Here is a 20,343-nt window from a genome sequence, read left to right on the forward strand (position 1 = left end):
CTGATGTTAATCGATTGCTAAACGGCATCATGGCTTAATGTATCTCAAATCGAAAAACGGATCCAAGGGATATCAACATCGGATCAAAATGCACTGATCGTTGTTCATTTCAACATTTCCGCGAACATACCGGAACATTCAATTGGCCAACTCACTCACTCACTGCCCCTCCTGCCGCGTAATCACTCATGGCCCGGGTCCCGTGTAAATCGAAACCAACCTACCTCCCTCTTTTCCTCACTTATTCCGAATGAAATGTCGCCCGCTAGGCACGCGGCAGACAGCCGTGCCGTGCCGTGCCCGGCCAACCAACCCCGCCCGGATCGCTGGCCGGCAATTGGCCAGCTCTCATTACACCCCATTTTATTGACCGGACGCGAATCCGCGGATCAAGCACGAGCACGTGCTCCATGGGACCCCCTTTCTCGTAGCCCTAGGCCAATGGGTGGCGTGGCGTGTACGGCGAGTGATTGGAAAACGACCACCTCCACGGTGCGATCGACGGCAACAGCTGGAGCTCTCGGAAGGGGCCTTCGCGCGGATCGACTTTTAATCCGATATCACGGCATGGTCCCGGCCACCGCCGCCCCCGGTGCTTATCGTGGTGAAAACACGCTTGCGCACACGCCAAAGGGACGATCGGTACCGATGGTGGTGGTGGTGGTGGTTCGGTGATGATTGTTATGCTCGAGCAGGAGGACAAGGAGGAGAAGGAGCCAGACCAATGTTACTGTCCGTTTGTGGTGTGGTGCTGGCGTTGCGTTGTTCCGTTTCGTAGCCTGCAGCGGGACAGGATTCTTTCGCTCCGCATCCGTATCCGTGCGCACAGACACGCGCTCGCTTGCGCACACGCTGATCGAAATGGGATCGCGATCGAGACGGCGAAACGAAAGCGCCTTTTTTTGGTTTTTGCACGATAATCATAGAACATGCAATGGATTTGAAAAAAGAAATCGTTTCCGAACAGGTACGATTCCGAACGATTTCATTTGTCAAGTTAGTTCCACAAAAAGATCTGCTGTTGTAGTAATTATTGGCTCATAGGAGATAGAAACATGCTACTGTTGAACAACCGGTTAATAGATGTTTGAGACAAATTTAACGAAGGCTTAGCAATTAGCTTCACCATGATATTTAACTGTCTTACTGGTTGTTAAGCAATAAGTTAAAAGTTTGTAAATGTCTGATTTGTACACAACTATCCCAATTTTTAGCGCAAAATCTCATTCCAATTGGATTTTTAGCTTTTTATTTTGGTTTTCGTTATTTATATTGTTGTTGTGTTTTTGAGGAGCCTATAAAAACTCTAATTTACTTATTAAAGTATGTTTTTTTCGTTTTGATGATGATTATGACGATTTTTCGTTCGAAATTCGTTTTTGACGAGCTGCCACAACGCTTTTCGTTCATTGTGATACATTGCATACTTTTAGGATCATTATAAAGGTTGCGATACTTTTAGGAGGATTCTTCGTTATTCGTTCTCAGGACCCTTTAAGGATTCCCAAGAAAACGTCTTCCTTTCAAAACTGCGATCTGCAAGAGGACCAAATGATTCCTTACTTCTCTCTTAAAAGCACTAAAAAAAAATGACGACCACCATGCGTATAGTAAATACGCCTCTGAATCATCATGCTCCGTCTCTGCAAAAACCATTGAATCCGAATATCTGTCGTAGGTATTCTTCCAAGCGAGGGACATATTCAGGTGAGATAAAATGTAGGGATTTTTGTGTATTGTAATTCATTTTAATGCATTAAAGCTCCACATAAAACGCCTAAGGGAAAAACTTTATCAGCTAGCTGTATAATAAATACAAATAACAACACAGAACACACCGATTGCTTGCACGTTCACATTTATTGCTAAACATATAGGTATGCACTATGTATGCACGGAGCGCTCCCCGCTAGACATAACAACTTGATTTTGATCCTCGATCTCCTCCTCAGCACCTCCTGTTCCTCAGCTTCGTTGATGGTTACAGATAGTCCCCATGCGTAAGAGCCATGGGGCAACAAAAGGACTCTAAAACAACAATCCCTTCCTCCATTCTGTTTCTTGGCGTTCCCTTTAATCATTCTCATGTTTATTATTATTATTATCATCATTTGTATTGTTACCATGATCAACAGTGAGTTTGTGGCAATGGTGCCAACGATAACGAACAACAGTAAAGATTTTTATCAATCGGAGCCCCCAGTTTGGTTGCGTAAAGTATGATGTGATTGTGTGATTGTTTGGAGCTCCTTCCTGCCCTGGTGGATATAGAATATTGGACCCTTTTCGCGTGGCAAATACCATAAAAAACAACAGTTTCGCATAGACAATCATCATTAGGTGTTTATGCAATAGACGCAGACTTGTCTACTTGAGTATCTCACTTCCTACTACTTCTGTAAATGTATATATATAACCTTTGTAAACATCGATATTTGTAGATATATTGTTCACGGTTGCCAACGATTGTAGTGCATAACCTTCGGTCTCTTGGCACAGACAACCCGGAATCAAACCATCTCATCTCCTCCACTACGTGGTCTCACTGTTTCAACTGCCGGAAGAACGGAACGAATCCGCAGGATTCCCCGTTCCAACGTATTCCAGCATGCCAAACACACACTGTCTCACTATTTCTCACTCTGTTTAAAAACCAACAAATAAAGGATTTTCTAAAAATTTCGATTGGCAGCTCAAAATCGAGTATATCTGTGTAAAGTGTGGACCAAGGTCCGGCCTGGCAATCCAGCTTTTTTCCCTAAATAAGTTGAACAAGGACAAACACGCACGTAACATCGCGCACCGTTTGACCTAGGCAATGTAATACTCCTTCCCAGTTACCCCGGAAGCATCGTTCTCCAGCGACCCGCGTTCATCGGTGCGCTTCCACAGGGCCTCGGTGGATTCGCGACCGCCGGTGCCGACTGGAGAGTGATGCAGGGTACATCGGGCTCACTTGTTGTTGCAGAGCGTGAGGAACTCTTCGCGTGTCTTCGGATCATCCCGGAAGACACCCAGCATGGTCGAGGTGACCGTTTTGCTGTTGATCTTCTGGACGCCACGCATCACCATGCACATGTGCCTGCAATCATAAAGCAATGCGTTGTTAGCTGGAGTACTTCCTAGTTCAGCTCATAGTACTTACACTCCTTCGATAATGACGGCCACTCCTGCCGGTTGGACGGCTTGGGTGACGGCTACCGCAATCTGCTTCGTCAATCGCTCCTGCACCTGAAGCCGACGCGAAAAGATTTCGACAATTCTAGGAAAGACAGTCGATAAGATTAGAAACGAGAGGATATGCTGCGACAGTCTGGTACTCTTACCTGGCCAGCTTGCTCAAGCCAAGGATTTTCTTGCAGGGCAAGTAACCGATCGAAACCTTGCCATAGAACGGCACGAGATGGTGCTCACACATGGAGAACATTTCGATGTCCTTCACCACCACCATCTCGTCGTGGTCCTCGTCGAAGACGGCTCCATTAAGGGCCTCTGCAAAGAGATGAAGGACATTTGAGTGAAACGCAACAAGCACCGGCGATTGAAGAGCTCAAGACGGCAGACGCAGAACTCAGGAAGCAAAAGAATCCCAGAACACAAATGTTTACTCAAGAAGCCATCGGAAGGTATCCATGGATTCTCTTCAATACATCCTCGCGCTTACATTCATTCCATTCCAATCGGCGAATCGAATCAAACGTGCGAACGAGCATGGTTTCGATCCGATTCAAGGACCTTTCTCCATCCAGCCAGGATGGGACCGGGATGGATGGAATAGCTTGACTTCAAATCACAGAACTAGGACGTTCGTGCAGAAGCGTGCGAAAGGTCGAAAGGGAACGGAAAGAGAAGGAAATTAAAGGCAACTCCTCACCCTACACCTCGGCAAGTGCTGAGGGTGCTGAAGTGAACCGTTTTTCGATTTCTCATCCACGTCACACGACATTGGGTATCACATTAAGAAGTGGCGCGAGAGTTACGTTGCGTTGAGTGTGACTGGAAAACTGGAAAAAACTCAATGACTGCTAGGTTAGTAGCACGTTGAATGGGAATCAAGGAGCACTAGGCGTGGGGGTGCGATAAAAAAAACCCGGACCGTCCTGGATCCGAGAACGAAGGAAGTGTGTAACAAGTTTTTGCTCCTTCCTCTCTCCCTCTCTCTCTCTCTCTCCATATCACTCTCAGTTCGTGGAGGGTTCTATCGTTTTGTGCGGGTCATGCGAAGTGCGAATCGGAGCCAGTTGGGCACGTTTCAAGCGCGTGCTGGTTCATTTCGACCGAGTTAGGAGGGTCGCGAAATGGGTATTTCCAGCATCTCCAGAGCACGTTTACGTCCGATGACCTGTTTCATGCCGTGAGGTTGTGGGAAGGAGTGTTTCCTCTTACATCGTCCTTGTTGAAGGGGGTTTTGGGAATGCTCCGGAACAGAAAGCCACTTTGAATTGATGGAAGAATAGAGTTCTGGTTTTACTATTAAATTTGAACATCTCTCCAATAACTTGGTTTCAATTATTGTTGTGAACAAGATCAACCTTGAATTCTACTTTTTTTAGAGTTAGAACAAAGAAAAGTACCTTCGTAAAAAGATAAATCATCCTGAATCAGATACCCCTTTAAATTTAATTTCCTAAAGTGAAGATAGTGGCTGGAAGTGGAAACTAGTGCCTATGACTGCATATTCTAGTGCCGTGGCTCCAACACAAGCCACCAATTGAGCAAGCAAACAAAACACACAAACGCTGACAAGGAAACAGCTGGTACGGTACCAAACAATCGTTCTTCCTTCCTTTCCCTTCTTCTTCTTTTTCTCCAGTGGTACCTAAGCACCTTCGGATACAACAGAGCAGACGGAAACTCCAGTCAGCACAAGCAGCCGTAAGCAAGCAAATGGCTGCCGGCAAGCGAATACAGATTTAATTTCATTTGCACATGACAGACTAGCAGCATCACTGGGGTAGGTGTAGCAGTGTACATACAACGACCCACGGGAGAACTCCGCGTCCGCTTGTCTGCCATTGTCACCATGGCAACGAAATGGTTTTAAGTGAATAATAAATATGAAATGTTAGTTTAGTTGTCGTCGCCAACTGGTGGTATCACTTTTTTGCTCTAGTACCACGGCGGGCTAGTGTTTGTTGCACGTTTCGCTCGAGGGAGGGCGTTGGTTTCAAGCATAAGTTTTGTGTGCATACAGAATCGGTTACCGCCTCGAGGTCGTTAACATAATGAAAAATATTCGCGATAAGGCAGGTCATAAAGTGTGAGTTTATGGAAGACAGTAACAGGTTGATGATCCATTTTTGAAAGAAAAGAAAACTTGTGGGTAAAATCCATCAAATCCGTATCACCTCCATAAAATGGTCCTTTAAAGACGTTCCTCTGAATAGCGATGATGAAGTAATCATTCGTCTGATGGGATAAACCAACAAGCGGAGCGATGTTCAGTTGTCGAATGGCTAGATTATTGACAAGGCACTTAGCAATCTCTGAAAGGATGCTGGTACATTGTCTTTAGCACTGCTTCGTATCAGAAGGAAGAAGGAACTTCCCTCGGCAAATTCATTCTGCGTTACCGAGTAAGGTTGCTTTGATTGCGAAGCCACACCGCGTCTCTGAGAGTAGATTCAAGAGAAAATCGATCCAAGTAATCATGGTCTTCATAGATCTTAGTGTGCCAATGAAGCCATCATGGAAAGTGGCAATCGAAACACAAAGAGCAAGAATAGCTACCAGTTAAAAGGTGGGTCTCTATTATTAAACGTCACCGCCTGCTGGTGCCGTCAAAATTTATGATACTAGTGCAGGCAGTTTAATTATAACCAGCGAAAGCATAGCAACCTATAGGCTACTAAGTCGCAAGTCACATGGGAAGAGGGTGGTTTTTGGGGTTCTGTAAATCTAATTAACGGCACTACAACCGAACCTTTAACTTACCTTCCAAACTCTGGTCGTAGCCCTTGGTGAAGAACAGCATCGCCTTGGCAGCACGCTCCGGCGTCTTCAGCAGCCCCTGGCGCTCCGGATCTTCTCCGAGGCTCGAGAGCAGCATGCGGTACGACTTTGACATCAGCGGCAGCAGGTCCTCGCGCGTCGATGGTTTGTGGTCGAGCTCCAGGTCGTGGTGGAAGGTACATTTTTCGTGTCCTAGAGAGCGCGTAGAAACATGCAATTAGACAACGTATCGTATCAGCACACGGTTTGAAACACTAGACAGCGAAAGCACACATTCCATGCCCTATTATGATATCCTTTTTCTGAGTTACAGAAACGAAAACACGCGATAATCAAATGTACAGTGATTGTGTGCACCAACGCAGCATTGGGTGTAAGCAACCACACCACCCACAGCATGGTGCATCTGGGATTATCGAATGGCCACTTGCCCATATCCTCGTTGCGTTCCTTCCCGCGATACAGAGCACCACGTTAGAGCGTCATTTTGTTCGAAACCGGTTTCCGTGATAAATTATTCATCATCATCGTCATCATCATCACTGAAGCCCCAGGCTCCCCATCGTGTAGTAGTCGTTGGCGACACCGACAACCACGGCGGTATTTGCATGCAAATGGACGGGAATTTCCAACCATTCTGGCCAGGTGGCGTCCAGGGGTGGGCACTCAGGTGCTCTGTGGTTAAATGAAAATCCCCGTAGTAATCCTCTTTCCCTCTTCTTCTCCTCCTCCATTTGCGCCCTGCCTGGTAAAGGAGTATTTGCATTACATCTGATGACCGTTGCGTGGTGGTGGTGAGTGCACCCTCTACAGACAGGCCGGTCAGTATGTTTACATGTTATGCATATTTAACCCCCTCGCCAACACCAACGCAGCGCTCGGGGATCCCTGGGCCGGCGGCGCCGGCGGTAGATACAACGTATCGGAAACATTATCATAATCGTTCGCAAACAGGTGTCACATGCCGATGGCAACCATTAACCTCTTATCCGATGGCGTGGAATGGCCGCGTTAACACCATAAATTGTGCGCGAACAATTCGAAACAATTTTGAGGCCCTGGCGAGTGAGTTGAGCATTATTGAATGTAAATATTATTCCGCACCATTTATGCCATAAAGCGAACACCAACGGCGTGCGACATCCTGGATGGATGATGCCGTGTGTTGATCAACCCCTAAATGGCTCGGTGGCGAAATAACATCAACACCCTGCGCCGAGTGAACACGGTTACAAAAGCAATAAGCTTATCAAACATGGAAGACGCTTCGCTTTCATTATTAGATTTGTGTGCTGTTAATTCATCTCGCCAACGAGACACGGACACACTATCGGCACAGTGTGACGTCGGCATGCGCTGTTACTATGTGACGCCAGCCAGCCAGCCAGCCAGCCAGCCAGCCAACCGGCAAGCTGTTACTCTCGACACTTATCAGGCATCAATTAATGGCGATTAATCTGTGAGCAACAAACAACCATCGCTGTCTGGGGCTGGGCTATGGCCGAGAGATGCTGGGATTGTGTTTTGCGGTAATCTTTCCTCAGCTTCAGCCGTTTGATTCAGCATGACTGGACGAGTTGCGGTGACTCCCGATGTTGTTTTTTTCGCGTTGTTTGTGCTACAAACACCTCGAGCATACTTTGTTTGCGAACGAGGTATTTAGATCGTGTTGATCGTGTTCTGCCAAGTACTGCAGAGAACGAAACCCAACGAAACCTGTCCCAAAGACCTTCAAAGCAGCAGGTCGCTGCCATGTCGTCCGCTTCCGGCTGTCCGGCAACATTCACCAGGTACTGCGTGGTTGGCCTTCGCCGTGTGGGCTACCGTTCTGTAGAGCGGCCCCACCAATATTGCGCCGCCTTTAATTAATTCATGCAGCTGCCCAGCATTGTTTTGACAGCTAGTAGCCCGATAATGCGGCGCGAATCATTTGTCAGAAGATAAGTGGAAGCCTTCTCGGATCGGTGATGGTTTCCCTGGGAAACGTTCTTTGTGTTCCCCTCGAGAGCACCGAACACCGAAAGCGATCTAAAGCGTATTGGTGAACGGGTTGATCGCGCCCGATCGCGAAACGCAAACAGAAAATGGCGAAATAAAGGCAGATTAGCAAAAACAGAAAAATGGAAAGAAACAAAAAAATTGACAACCAAAATTGACAACCATGCAGACGCCATAAAAAGCGATTGGCAGCATCAAACTGTCGGTCAGCGACCGTAGCATCAGCAGCAGCAGCAGCAGCACAAGAAGGACTGCACGGTCGCGACCGGCATTGCTACCTGCCTGCTGGCGTCATCGTGGCTCTCGGGGTGTGCAGCGGCGGTGTGAAGACGCCGCTCTGCTGGCGTGCGTAGGCGCTGGTGGTCATCTCACCTGACAAACTGGTCGTACGGATCGGTGTCGGTCGGGCACGGTTTAAGCCACCGGGCGCAATGACACTACTACTACTACTACCATTGGCAGTGTTGGTGGTTCCACTACCATTTTCACCGTTTTCGTTGTTACGGTCCAGGGTCATCGCTGCATCCTGTTGTTGCTGCTGCTGCTGCTGCTGGTGATGTGAGAGGCCACCATTTTCGGGCCCTCCTTCGCCGTTCTCACCCTCCTCCGTCATCTCGCTTTCCGTGCGACGGATACTGCTCGAACGGCGCCGGTTAGCAAACGGTCCGTAACCGTTGTTGAGGCTTCCGGTCGAACCATTTCCGTTGGCCACGCTGAAGCTGATCGAGTTGGAGCGCGTCGGAAAGTTGGTATCGTCAATCTCCTGATTCAGCTCGTCTGCATCGTCCGAGATCTCGAACTTGCTGCTCATGCTGGTGTGGTTGCGGTTCGGTTGCGATGGCGACGGTAACCAGGAGTCGTCGGTGCGACGATGATGCCGATGGCGAGATCAATTGCCGCTGGTGGTCGTTGTCTTCGTCGTGAGCAGCAGCAGCGTCAGCTCACTAAGCCACCTACCAAGCTGTCTCACACCACGATACGCTGCTGCTAGCGCTCCGCACGATGATGATGCACTCCCGTAGGACATTCAATGGTTCAACTCCAAACACAAAAACGGGGCAACAGGGCCGATTGCGAGGAGTGAAAGGAACTAGAACACAATGTCGGCCTTGCCTTGAACAAAGTACGAGATGCCCGAGAGTTCTTGGAGGACAGAACTAACAAAAACACACAAACACACACACAACAAGCTCGACGTTCGACACTAGCCGACCGTATACTAAACGCAAATGCCTCGGCCAGCAGTAGTACGGAGTAATCGACCCGATTCTGAACGCTGTCGAAAGGCAACTAGCGAGACCTCGACTCGCAACCGAAGCAACAGGCCCGCATAGTCATCATCGTCGTCGTCGTCGTCGTCGGCGTCGTCGTGTTTGTCGACGCCACCGCCACCGGGCGCCACGGTTTGGCTGCAGGCGCTCCTCCGCACTTCGCCGTCTCGCAGCCCCCCCAAAAAGGCACTGCCTTGCTTTGCTGAGTCCTCCGCCGATGGCGATGATAATGATGCGTGAAGCGCGAGCTTTACCGGTTGGTGAGTACCGCGGTGGGGTGGCAACGGGCGGCAGCTGTGTTGATGACAAATGATGGCGGGTGCAGGTTGAAGTGGAGTGCGCTCGCCCCAACGAAACAGGACTTGTGAGCCGTGTGAAAGGCTTTTAGAGTGGGCCTCTTCAGGCCTTTACGACGCGTTGAGTGGCTTCGGTAGAACCAGAATTTGTGTCTGGCACCGGCAACCTAGAACCCAAGGACCTCGCCATAGGCGCTCACAATGCTGGCGCACATTAAGGACACAGTGTGCTGATACTTAGAACATTCCTTTAAGTAACAATCGTCATCGTTTCGTTCTGCGTTTTAAGGATAAATTTAAGTAGAAGTACCTTGCGGACGGACCGTAGTTAGTAGTGATTAGAGCAAATGATTCTATGCAACAAGTAGTAGAGCACCTTGAACGTACACCCAACGAACGAGAGCATACATAAACAACCTGTTGAATGTGTTGTGGCCTCAGGGCGTTCTTTAGACTTACTTCTTAGTCGGCGTGTTCTTCCTCTCTTTCTCTATCTATTCGCTCGCGTGTGTTTGTCTCTCACTCTCTCTCAGTTTGCTGGACAACCCTCAAACGCCTCGACAGCGTGATTGTTTCGAAAAATTACCGCAACAGCCACCTGTTGAGTGGCGTCGTCCAGGGTAAACGCGGCCGCCATGGACGCCATTAAAGTGACAATTAGGCAGGAAGGCGCAACGGAACCGGCCGGTCGCTCTTGCCACTGCATGACAGATGGTGACAGAGCGGCAACTTTTAGGGGCCACAGCATGGTGGCGGAGGGGGGGGGGTGACAGCAATCACCGATAATCTCCGCTGGTTACCCTCCTCTTCACCTCCCGCCTGTCATCAGAAGGTTCCCCCGTAGAGTGAGGATTGTGAGCAACTTACACGCTACCAGCTCGTGGACGGCGTTCGGGTTTCGGCGAAGCATAGCTTACTGAGAGGTGGTGCTGCGGTGGGATGCGCACCGCACAGCACCGCATCAGGATTAACATCAGTCATTATAAAACTGACTGCCATGGCGACGGTCGCCCGAAGGCAGAATGCGCGCGCGTCTACTCGTACAGAGGCGTCTACTATGTTGTTTCTTTTAATTTTTTTTCTTCGTTTTTTTTGGATTCATCGAGATCGACGTACACGGGCGGATCTAGGCTTAGCGAGGTGATGCGAACGGTTGCGGTCCGCGACAAGGCTCCTACTGCCTCCCTCCGACGAGGGGCACTGCCTTTGGTTTGAAAGTGAAGTGGAGTCGTTTTATTATTCGTTTTTTTTCGCCTCTCCTCTCGGCTTCTTGAAATCCGGTGAATTCAAGGTTCTTTCGCTTGACACGCCGAAGTTGAGGGTTGCCACCGCTGTTGCTGACTTCGCTGAAGGTGGTGAGGGGCAGTTGCAGCTTCGGTTGAGTCAGGTTGATTATTGAGTTTTAGTTCACTTTGGCAGAAGCGAAATTTGAAGTGGATTTTAGCAAAGCACTGTTAAAATTCAATTGAATTTGGCGAATTTAGGATTTGATGATGCATTGTAGTAGCTTTGCTGGTCAAATGTCGCAAACACTAGAAGAAAGTGGTTCATGTTTGAGTGTAAAATTAAGGAGAGTCAAATAGGAGGAAGATGTATTTGCGAAAAAATCAAATTCCGCTCCTGTAAACTTTATAAATGACGATATTCGTTTTCTTTACTCCGAAAAAAAACTCTCTACACCATAACAACCGAAACCAGCACTATTGAGAAGAGGAAGGAACACTGGAAATGTGAATCAAATCCTTCCTACACTCTCACTAGCAACAAAGGAAGGCGGTAGCATAAAATATAATCCCACGAATAACTTGAACTGTATCTCATTCTTTACGAAACGAGATCCGTCCGTCCGATGTACTCCACTCAGCAACGCATTCTCTGGATGCTTCAATCGATATCCTACCCGGATCAAAGGACACGGAGCAGGAAGAGACAGACAGACAACCGGACAGACAGATACACAGAGCGAGAGAGAGAAATCTGTGCCCGAGCATCTAAAATCCCTTTCAAAAGCCACCCACTCATGAATTCCCATGAGATAAGGCTCCATGTCTCCCACTCGGCATCATGAATCACGTGCCACCACTTCTCCCAATCCCGCAGCTTTTCTACTCCTCCATCCGGCACATTTCTAGCGATCCGATTTACGATTCGAAAAGAATCCGATCCGACCAGCCAGAGACAAGGAAGGATGGCTCTGAGCATTCCTGGCGGGGATTCCGTAGAGAATTGCATGAAATTAGGTAGAATGATGTTTTGATGCTTTAATGCAATCAAGTTTCGTCGGTCCGGAGGTTGCGAACTTGTTGAACACGGTGGAACATTGTCGGAAATGGTGGTTGATGTGGCCATGGCCACAGGAAGCGATACTGAAGGTACCGCAGTGTAAACCTTCGATTGATGTTCCTTTGTCGAACGAAGGACCTTCTTCAATCGACGGAAGTGCCAGCTACTTCTCCAAACCACCGACCGCCAACCATGTCTGTCGAGTGCCCACGAGAGAGTTGAGATGTGAGTTATGCGCATATCGGAATCAAACCAACGCCACCAGCATCGTCTATTGCTTGCTCCCCTTTTATACGTTACATGATGGTCACTCTGGCACTCTCGGGTTTTTGGAAATGGTTCTCGGTTATTCATGACTTTTTGCGCTGTTTTGCCTTCGCTCTCGCTTTCTCTCTTTCTCTCTGCTATAGTTTATACAACGTTGACTTGGAAAATGATGAAACAGACAGCAACAGGGGACTGTACCGGTCGTATCCATGGTAACGATGACGACGACGACCAGATCTGTCGCACCAGAACACTCTCTTGGATTTCATTCGATGATGCCATTCCACTTGACAGTATCAGATCGGGTTGCTCCGGATGAGACGGATAGGGGATTTTTGTTGATAAAATTCCCTCAACCACGAGCGTGTCGGTGGAATGGTTTAATGACTCACAGCTCGGATTGCGTAATTTACGTTCCATGGACGCAGGCACCTAATAACCAGTTACCACCAGTGTCCAGTGAGACGCACACAGACACGTCAGGCATTCTAGTCACTGCTATCTGCCAAAGAACGAATTCGCATCAAGCCAATTTATGAGTCATTAAGCACGCACACCGCAAGCTCGCTAGCCACGGGTGGCTCACCTCAAGAACGCGGTGCTGCTCCATTCGCCGCGAAGTGAAAATCGTTCCACTTTTGGCGTCGTCCCCTCTTCGCCTCGCGCCAATCAAAACCTAGAACCGCAGTAGGCTAGCTGGCTGGCTGGCTGGCTGGCTGGCGGGCGCATGCATAGCGGCAAGTGTCATCGAAACCAGGCCAAGGTCAAGCCTCACAAGCCGCACGCCAGACTTCCGGCAGGCAGGCAGGCTCGGTGCTTGTTGCTCGTGCGGAACAAGTTTCTCACTCTCGCTACCTTCGCTACCGCCTTCGACCGGTTCAAAAAGGAGGTTTTTCTTATGTCACCCGTCACACCAAACCAAGCCATCGCCAAGGCACACACGCACACACACACACACACACACACAATCGTCGCCGAGGATCGTCCTCTGCGGGCATCAGAATTCGAGGCAGCAGCAGCTGTTTCTGTTTCCCTTTATGTCGCAGCCTACTCGGCAAGCGTCTCTTGGTCTCTCTCCATCTCGGCGTGCAAGGTATGCTCGCTCGCCAAATGGAACTCCGGGCAGTGCGACTCCCGTTCCCGTCCTCCCGTCCCCCCGGGGTTAATTATTGTCCGGCAGCGCACAAAGCAATCGGAATGCATTTTGCATTATTGTAATAATTGAACAAAGGTTCCCCTGGTAGGTGGTTCCGGGGGGCCTAACTCCAAGGCACTGTTGCCGGAGTTACTAGCGACTGATTTAATTGCCTGGCATGACATTCGCGTCCGGAGTATCATGCGTCGTCGGCTGTGCTGTGGCTTATGAATAAAGCAGCAGAAGGTTGATATTGCAATTGCTTCTAAGAGTAGTTGCACACGGAACAGCTGATCGAAGCGAATGGCAGCAGTAGCCATGTCCAATTCCCTGACATTCCTTTCGCCGAGTGTCAGTGCTACCGGTCTCCCCGGGTCCGGTATCAGTTACATCATCTAGAAGAGTGTAACGTCGACGTCGTCGATGCGGACTTACCCTGATTGTTGTTCGTGTCACTCGATTTGCCAGCCAAACCGGTGCTACAGGTACATTTGGCGGATTGCTTTTTGGCAATACCGTTCGAGACCGAGACGAGCGCCTGGCTGGTGCTGGTACCGTTCGCGCTACCATTCGCATACGTTCCGTTTACGCCATTCGGTGTGGCGCCTTCCGGTGCATCCGAGTGGCTGATGCCGTTGCCGTTGCTCAAGTGCAGACCACCGTTGACCGCGAAATCCTTCATCGTTTGGGCGTTTTATCGAGGGTTTTTCCTTCCTCTATCTCTCTCTCTATTGATCACTCTGCGCACTTCACGACCTGCGATCACTGACGACACCTTTAGGCCAGCTCAAAAGAGGAAGAATCCAACAAGAGAACAAGGGGATGGGCAAAATGGGGTACAGGATCCACTTCAGCTGACACACACACACACACATACAGAGCCGGCGCGTATGGAGCTCGGCGTAACAATCACTCGTCAGCGACTTCGACGGGCGAAACAGCGAGCGAGAACAACTGTTCGCGGCGACGGACGGCTTGGAACTACTTGACCGACTCGAAAGGCAACCAAGGCACAGGCGTCGTCGGCAAGCTTTGCGATCGATTGCCCGACGAACGCAGAACAGGATCGCGATTGTCCGTTTGTCGTACCGTCCTACTCACACACCACTGGCGCGCCACTTCGTTCGCTGTACGCCACCCCCTTCCATCGTGCCACAAAGGTGCTGTTCCGGTGCCGAACCGGATCCGCGATCAGGTGTTTCGCGAAGACCGCTCGATTTCGCACAAACCCCAACCACCATCACCACCACCACCTTCCACGTTTCTCACTCGTGGTTGGCTTCACGATGACCTACACCAACGATAGCCACGATCACAGATCACGCAGCCAGCAGAGATGTTGATAACGCGCGCACACACACTCACACAGGGTGTCTGGGTGTTAGAGGTGAGGCGGGGTGACTTAGTAACACACACCTTCCCCGGGGCGGTTGTCAATCAGAAGTGTCGCCTCCTGGTCGAGCCACCGGTGTCGTTGACTTCAGGGTCATCTTGTGTCGGTTTGTGCCAGGTCCTTAGAAGGATGTATATGCGCCGAAAGAGGAACATCCGAAATGTCGTGACGGACGGAAGGCCGGGTGAAAACAAATGTCTAACCGCGTCACCGTGGGTGTCCATGGCCGCTCGGCGTGATCACGGAAATGGAACGACGGTGGTGGAACGATTGACACCGGGGGCACCGAAAGTGCGATGCTGATGGATTGCCTTCCAAGGCAAATATATATATTATGTCACCAACAACGGCGACTGCGGGCCCGCGATCGCGATCGTGTTATCGCACCGAAGCACCTTGAAACCAACGCTCCAACGATCGGCTGGAAGTGGAGATCCTTTTCGAGACGCCGCGTTCGAGGAACGCCGCCGCGCGTTCTCGTGCGTTACGGTGGACCTCTGGACCTCTGGAGGTCGTCCCCTGGCGCATGGCGAACAATCTGGAACTAATGATTTCGTCCATTTCGGCGAAGCGAATGTTTTATTAATTAAGAGCAACGAGCAGCACATTGATGACTAATTGTTGGCTGCGTTCTGTGCGGCGGCAATCGAGAAGCTCCATTTTCGAAGATACAATTGTGCGATGACTCGATGAGACAAGGTGGTGACTGGCTGCATGATACCGACCGACGACTGGCTGGTAGCCGGTTATATGTGCGTCTGTGTGTGTGTGTCGCTGACAAGTGAAAGGATCGGTTTCGAGGGCCTGGCGTCACCTCGCGATCACGATCAGCGACCTGTAAACCCTTCGTTTTCTGTCTCGCGACTCGCGACACGAACGAAGGTGGCCACCACCAGCCATCCACTATTATCGCTACCACCGTTTATGGCTCAGCACGGTTTTTGCCGATCAGGTTCAAGGTTAAGGTCGTTAAGCACGCGCGCGCTACCGGCCTCTTAGGCCTCCGAGGCTCGGCTGCCTGGCTTACGCGAACCGAACCTACCGGCCTCCGGTCTGTGGCCATTTTGAGTGGTCAGGTGGAACGAAAGAGGTAGCCCAAGTTCAACCCTCCGGCGGCCGGCCGCTCGCCCGCTTTAGCAAGCCCCTTAGCTGCGAGAGTTGTAAACGGTCGCCGATGGTCTCGGGCTGATGACTCAATTGATCGCGAAGAAGAAAGTGAAGACATGGACGCTGGACGAAAGACGCAAACGGAGAAGAAGTTCAATGGTTGATCAACACCAACCTTTGCCTAGTGGAAAGTCTGTCAAAATCCTATCACTGTCTGGTCATTATGGTTGTACGAAGACTCAGATTGACTTCCTGACAACCTGACAAACCCTTCAGGGCGAACCGTTTACTACTTTTACTGTGAGCGGCAGGCCTGTAGACTTGAATGACAGGGTAAGCGCGAGATGAGGATCAATTTACAGAACCAACCACAACAGACTCGCTCTAGGCTTCTTAACTATTTGGTCCAAGAACACGTTGGTATTTCAGTTCAGTTCGTAGTGTTCTATGCGGCAATATCCTGGTAATGTTGCATCATTCTAATAGCCACCAACGGAATGCCTGAGGTTTTGCTGGTACTATCAACGCCAAGATCTCGTTCTCTATCCCAACTGTGCGCTCCGTTTGGGCAAGACAAAGCAATCTTGCGAAATACCTTACAATGTCTGGTGGCTACGGTGGTTGTTTGCGGTTTAGAGGAATTATCAAAATAGAATGATTAGTTAGAATGCAGCTCTAGATAGCCTCGAAGGCAATTGAAATGATTTTCTATTTTTATCATTCATTAGCTTTTTGTTGCAAATATGCGACTTTCAACGGCGACCTAGATTTGAAAGAAGGCTTTCAAAAGGCTTTCAATTCAATTTTTTGCATGCCAATCGATCGGCATCGTCCTACTGCTCCAAGTCACTCCGTTGGCCGAATTCCATGCTGTCCGCTTTATGGCGGTGAATTGATTTTGCACATTGAACGCACATTGTTAGACAGTTGAAGGTGAACCTTTGGCGAAAAGATCGGAACTCGCAATCAAGAAGAATATTACCCGCCAGCTTAGGGGAGTTTGTGGCGCGATTACTCGACAAAAAAGTAAAAAGTTCATATTGTTACGAAAGCTAGTGATAGTCTAGTGATCCAACATTTCAAGGTGATAAATCATTTTATTTTGCATAAGCGTATAGAATTTTGGTTGGTGTTAATGTTAATCGTTATGAAGACGAAACTATCAATGGGCACCACCAGAAACGATACATTGTTTATTGTTGACCTTCACTAAATTAAACATAATATTCTAATTAAGAAGTGAGCATGGCCATCAGCGCGCATCAGCTTGTAGACAACCACCGCAAGTCAATCCAGGGCATTCAATCACTTAATTACAGTATTATGAAATGTTCTGCTAAGCAGATCGAGATTTTTATTACTTGACTGCCTTTATAATTGGCTGTACTGAATACAATATGCCGATGAAATGGTATAGTTAGACGGCACAGCTCATTAAACCGTGCTATGAAGGAAATTAGTTTTGCCTTGACCGAGTCCTACTCTCCGCATACTGGTAGATATACTGGCATTGATAAAACCTGTTGATTACGAAAAATACCAGAAGATGAGCTGGATAAATTTGTTACTTATCGATGAGATTTCAGTGATTTTTACGAAGAAAATCGTGAAAATTCACTATTTTTTCGCAATTTTCTGCCACGGAATCAAAACCGTTGTGAATTTTAAATTACACTAGCGTCCTCTACCGGCGAGCATGAAAAACAAATTGTTTGCTTGAAACATTTGTGGTCCAAATAATTTGCTTGCTTGGGGAGAAGGAAAAACTCTTTTTTACGTTTTCCACCGCAGATTTGCCATTTTCCAAAATATTTCGAGAAAATAGCATTGCAATCGAAGTAGAAATAGATTTTTGAAACATTTAGCGAGTTAAATTGGAACTGGAACCCTAAAGCATTTCTCAAAAAGGGCTCAAAGGACAGGACAGGAAAATGTCTCGCGGAAATCCCCCACGAACAAGCCCGTACCAAGGGAAAAGCAAAAAAATCCTTTCTAAATCAAATTCTTAAAAAATAGGCGTATCAATGTTTATTTGTTTTGCGACAGCCGTTTTCAATCCTGCCGAGCCATTTAGAAGTAATTAAAGTTGATACTAAAGATTTAAACAAACTCTTCTTTGTAAAAGGAAGAAAAGAAAAACGAGACTCAAAGGAAGGTAGTGAATAGGAGAGTCAAACTTTGGTTTTGTTTAGTCCCTCCTTATTATATTCCCATACCCTGTGCATCACCTTTTTTTCCATGTCTTTAAAGTAATTCCATTTTAATTGGAAAAGTGATTGTCCCTTTATCACTGCCCTCAACTTCGGTCCAGCGTCCAGTGCGCCTTTCTTGTGACTTCCATCACCACGGTTGATGGGCAGTCTTTAGCGCCCAGTAAATGCCATTGCTTAGAGAAAAAGAGGAAATATGATGGAAAAGTTTCTCTGCGCCCGGTGAAAGCAGAAATATGGTAGTTTGCTTTTTACCCGGAGTGCAACGGAGCGCCGGCAACGGTCTGGTCTTGTCTCGCAAAGCATCATTTCGATGGTTCAGTGAACAAGCGAGCAAGCGAGCGGCTACTATGACTAAAAGATGAATTACTTCATCGCCAAACAAAGTTACCAAGTGCCACGTGAACCATCGCTAATCATCTCATCTCGCCCTCAGTTCGCTGTTCTGTGGTTGATGATGGCCCAACACAGGACGGTACAGGAGGTTATTAAAGGACCGGAAAAGGGAAATAAGCTGGAAGGAAGAAGGGTTGTAAAGATGTGAACGGATGAACGTTGACTGATTCTTGGTTAATACTAATGCCGTGTTCCTCCTGGTAGATTGATCATAAGCATAAGCTCTCGATCGTGATAACGAGATATTTTTTCCCGAGGAAGGAAGATTGTTTTGATAAACAATGCAAAGGATGATAAAAAATATTATGATAAAAAAAGATAAAATGTATCATGCTATATATGAACAGCGAATCAATGATCACGGTGCAAAAAATCATTAAACATTTATTTGCGTCAATAGCATGTGTTCGTGAACTCCGATTGGTCCTTGTTGCCTTCGAATTGTGAAGAGCTTTCATGTAACGTATTCGAGGCCACTGGCCGATGTTGAAACGATGCTGAACCGGACCAAAGTCGAGGCATCGACCGGCCGTCACTCCGTTAAACTCTCCTTGAGCCCTCAAAAAGGTTGACGTACTTTCCGTGAAACAACTCTTGCTAATCGGTTTACGATCCGAGCACCATCATCAACATCATCATCGGCATGGCTGGCAGGTGAAGTCTATCCCGAGTCCCATGCCTTCCAACTTTGTCGTCGTGGTTCGTTACCCTTATCGTCGAAAGAATAGAGACGGGAGGAAGTTTGTATTTCCATCGGAAGAAAGGGAAAGAGGGCAAGGAGAAGAAAGGATCGTTTGCCGAGGGGCATCAAAGAGCTTTCACAAAAGGCTCCAACCTGTAGCCAGTGCAATGATCGGTTCGACAGATTACTTGTTAAGGGTTTCGGGGTGGGGCTGAAAGAGGGATTGCTGGGTGTGGATAATCTCGAAAGAATTTCAATCCCTTCGTAATCGTATTGGTGGAAGGTACAACAGACGTGCAGCGGCCGATGCCGATTCATTCAAATCTTTTCGTTACAGCGCTTGGGCAAAATCGAGATCCGTCTGCGAAACGAATCAAGATATTCGGGGAGCTCCCAATATGAAGAGATCATTTTACACTCGAAAGCAACATTTTGCTCCAGACCATCGCCCCAACCCTGCTGTAAGTTAATCATCTACCATCTACTTCTGGAGTGGCCTCCTTTCTGAAAATGGTCCATCCCCATCCGCTTCTGCTGGCTTGCGTGGCTTGCGTGGCTTGCGTGGCTTGCGTGGAATGAAAATCATGTCACACGACGGTCACAGACACCCTCGCTTCCCTACCGTTTTCAGATTGTCCTCTACCGTCGGTCCGGTTCTCGGTAGCGCCCTTCGGTCATAGCATACAGCGGAGGAGTCCCTTTTGATAAATGATAAATTGCTTCTCACGGCTGGCAACATAAAACCATCTATAAATCAGCCTTCAGCAGCAGACAGGGAACAGCCCGACAGTGCCCGGCTGTCCTCGGCCAGGGTTCAGCTTCAGACCCTCACCGACGAGACCGACATTGTGTGTCGCTCGACGAGAGCCTGTTGGCCGAGAGATGGCCAATCCGAGGGAAGCCTTGCCAGGGTGAGGCAAATGGAAAAAAGATACTTTTTATGTCTTCATCCACAGCACCTCCCGATGTCCGACACCTGGGCTTGGTTTGGGATGGATCGATCACCATCATCCGTGTGGTGTGTGTCGCTCGTTGTCGCTTCACTTTGCTACAGCTTCAACTAGCCATTGGAAGTCAATCGAAGATCATGCTGCCTGTTCGAGGGAGTCCTACCGGTGCTGGTGATTGGAATTTTCCAATTCCACGATATCGTCCTTGGGAACCTCTAGTGTGCATGCGTCTCGTTCATCGATGACGACATTTCGATGGAAAATTGTCAGTAATTTGCTTAGTATTGAAGGATTCCCTGGTACACATGGAGCTAATATGGTTTGAGTTGAAGCGATTAAAGCTATTAGCAAGCCGTTGGATGAGCTTGGATATGATTCAAGAATAATGGTAAAAGGAGTCTCG

The 20,343-nt window shown here is 48.4% G+C and overlaps 1 protein-coding gene across 2 annotated transcripts; it reads right to left on the reverse strand.

Annotated features, from left to right (window-relative positions):
• Window positions 1-1,847: 1,847 nt before the first annotated feature.
• Window positions 1,848-14,003, reverse strand: LOC125955310 (GTP cyclohydrolase 1). 2 transcript variants are annotated; one of them, XM_049686422.1, is made up of 5 exons: window positions 13,638-14,003; window positions 5,935-6,144; window positions 3,327-3,492; window positions 3,146-3,262; window positions 1,848-3,082 (listed from the first exon to the last, which is right to left on the reverse strand). In XM_049686422.1, the coding sequence occupies exons 1-5, from the start codon at window positions 13,882-13,884 to the stop codon at window positions 2,953-2,955; spliced, it is 870 nt and encodes a 289-aa protein (XP_049542379.1). In that variant the 5' UTR covers window positions 13,885-14,003; the 3' UTR covers window positions 1,848-2,952. The 2 variants fall into 2 exon arrangements, with proteins under 2 accessions (XP_049542379.1, XP_049542378.1); XM_049686421.1 differs by lacking the exon at window positions 13,638-14,003 and adding an exon at window positions 8,323-9,182.
• Window positions 14,004-20,343: the final 6,340 nt, after the last annotated feature.

This window comes from Anopheles darlingi, chromosome 3 (genome assembly GCF_943734745.1).
Source record: "Anopheles darlingi chromosome 3, idAnoDarlMG_H_01, whole genome shotgun sequence".
NCBI classification, from domain to species: Eukaryota; Metazoa; Arthropoda; class Insecta; order Diptera; family Culicidae; genus Anopheles; species Anopheles darlingi.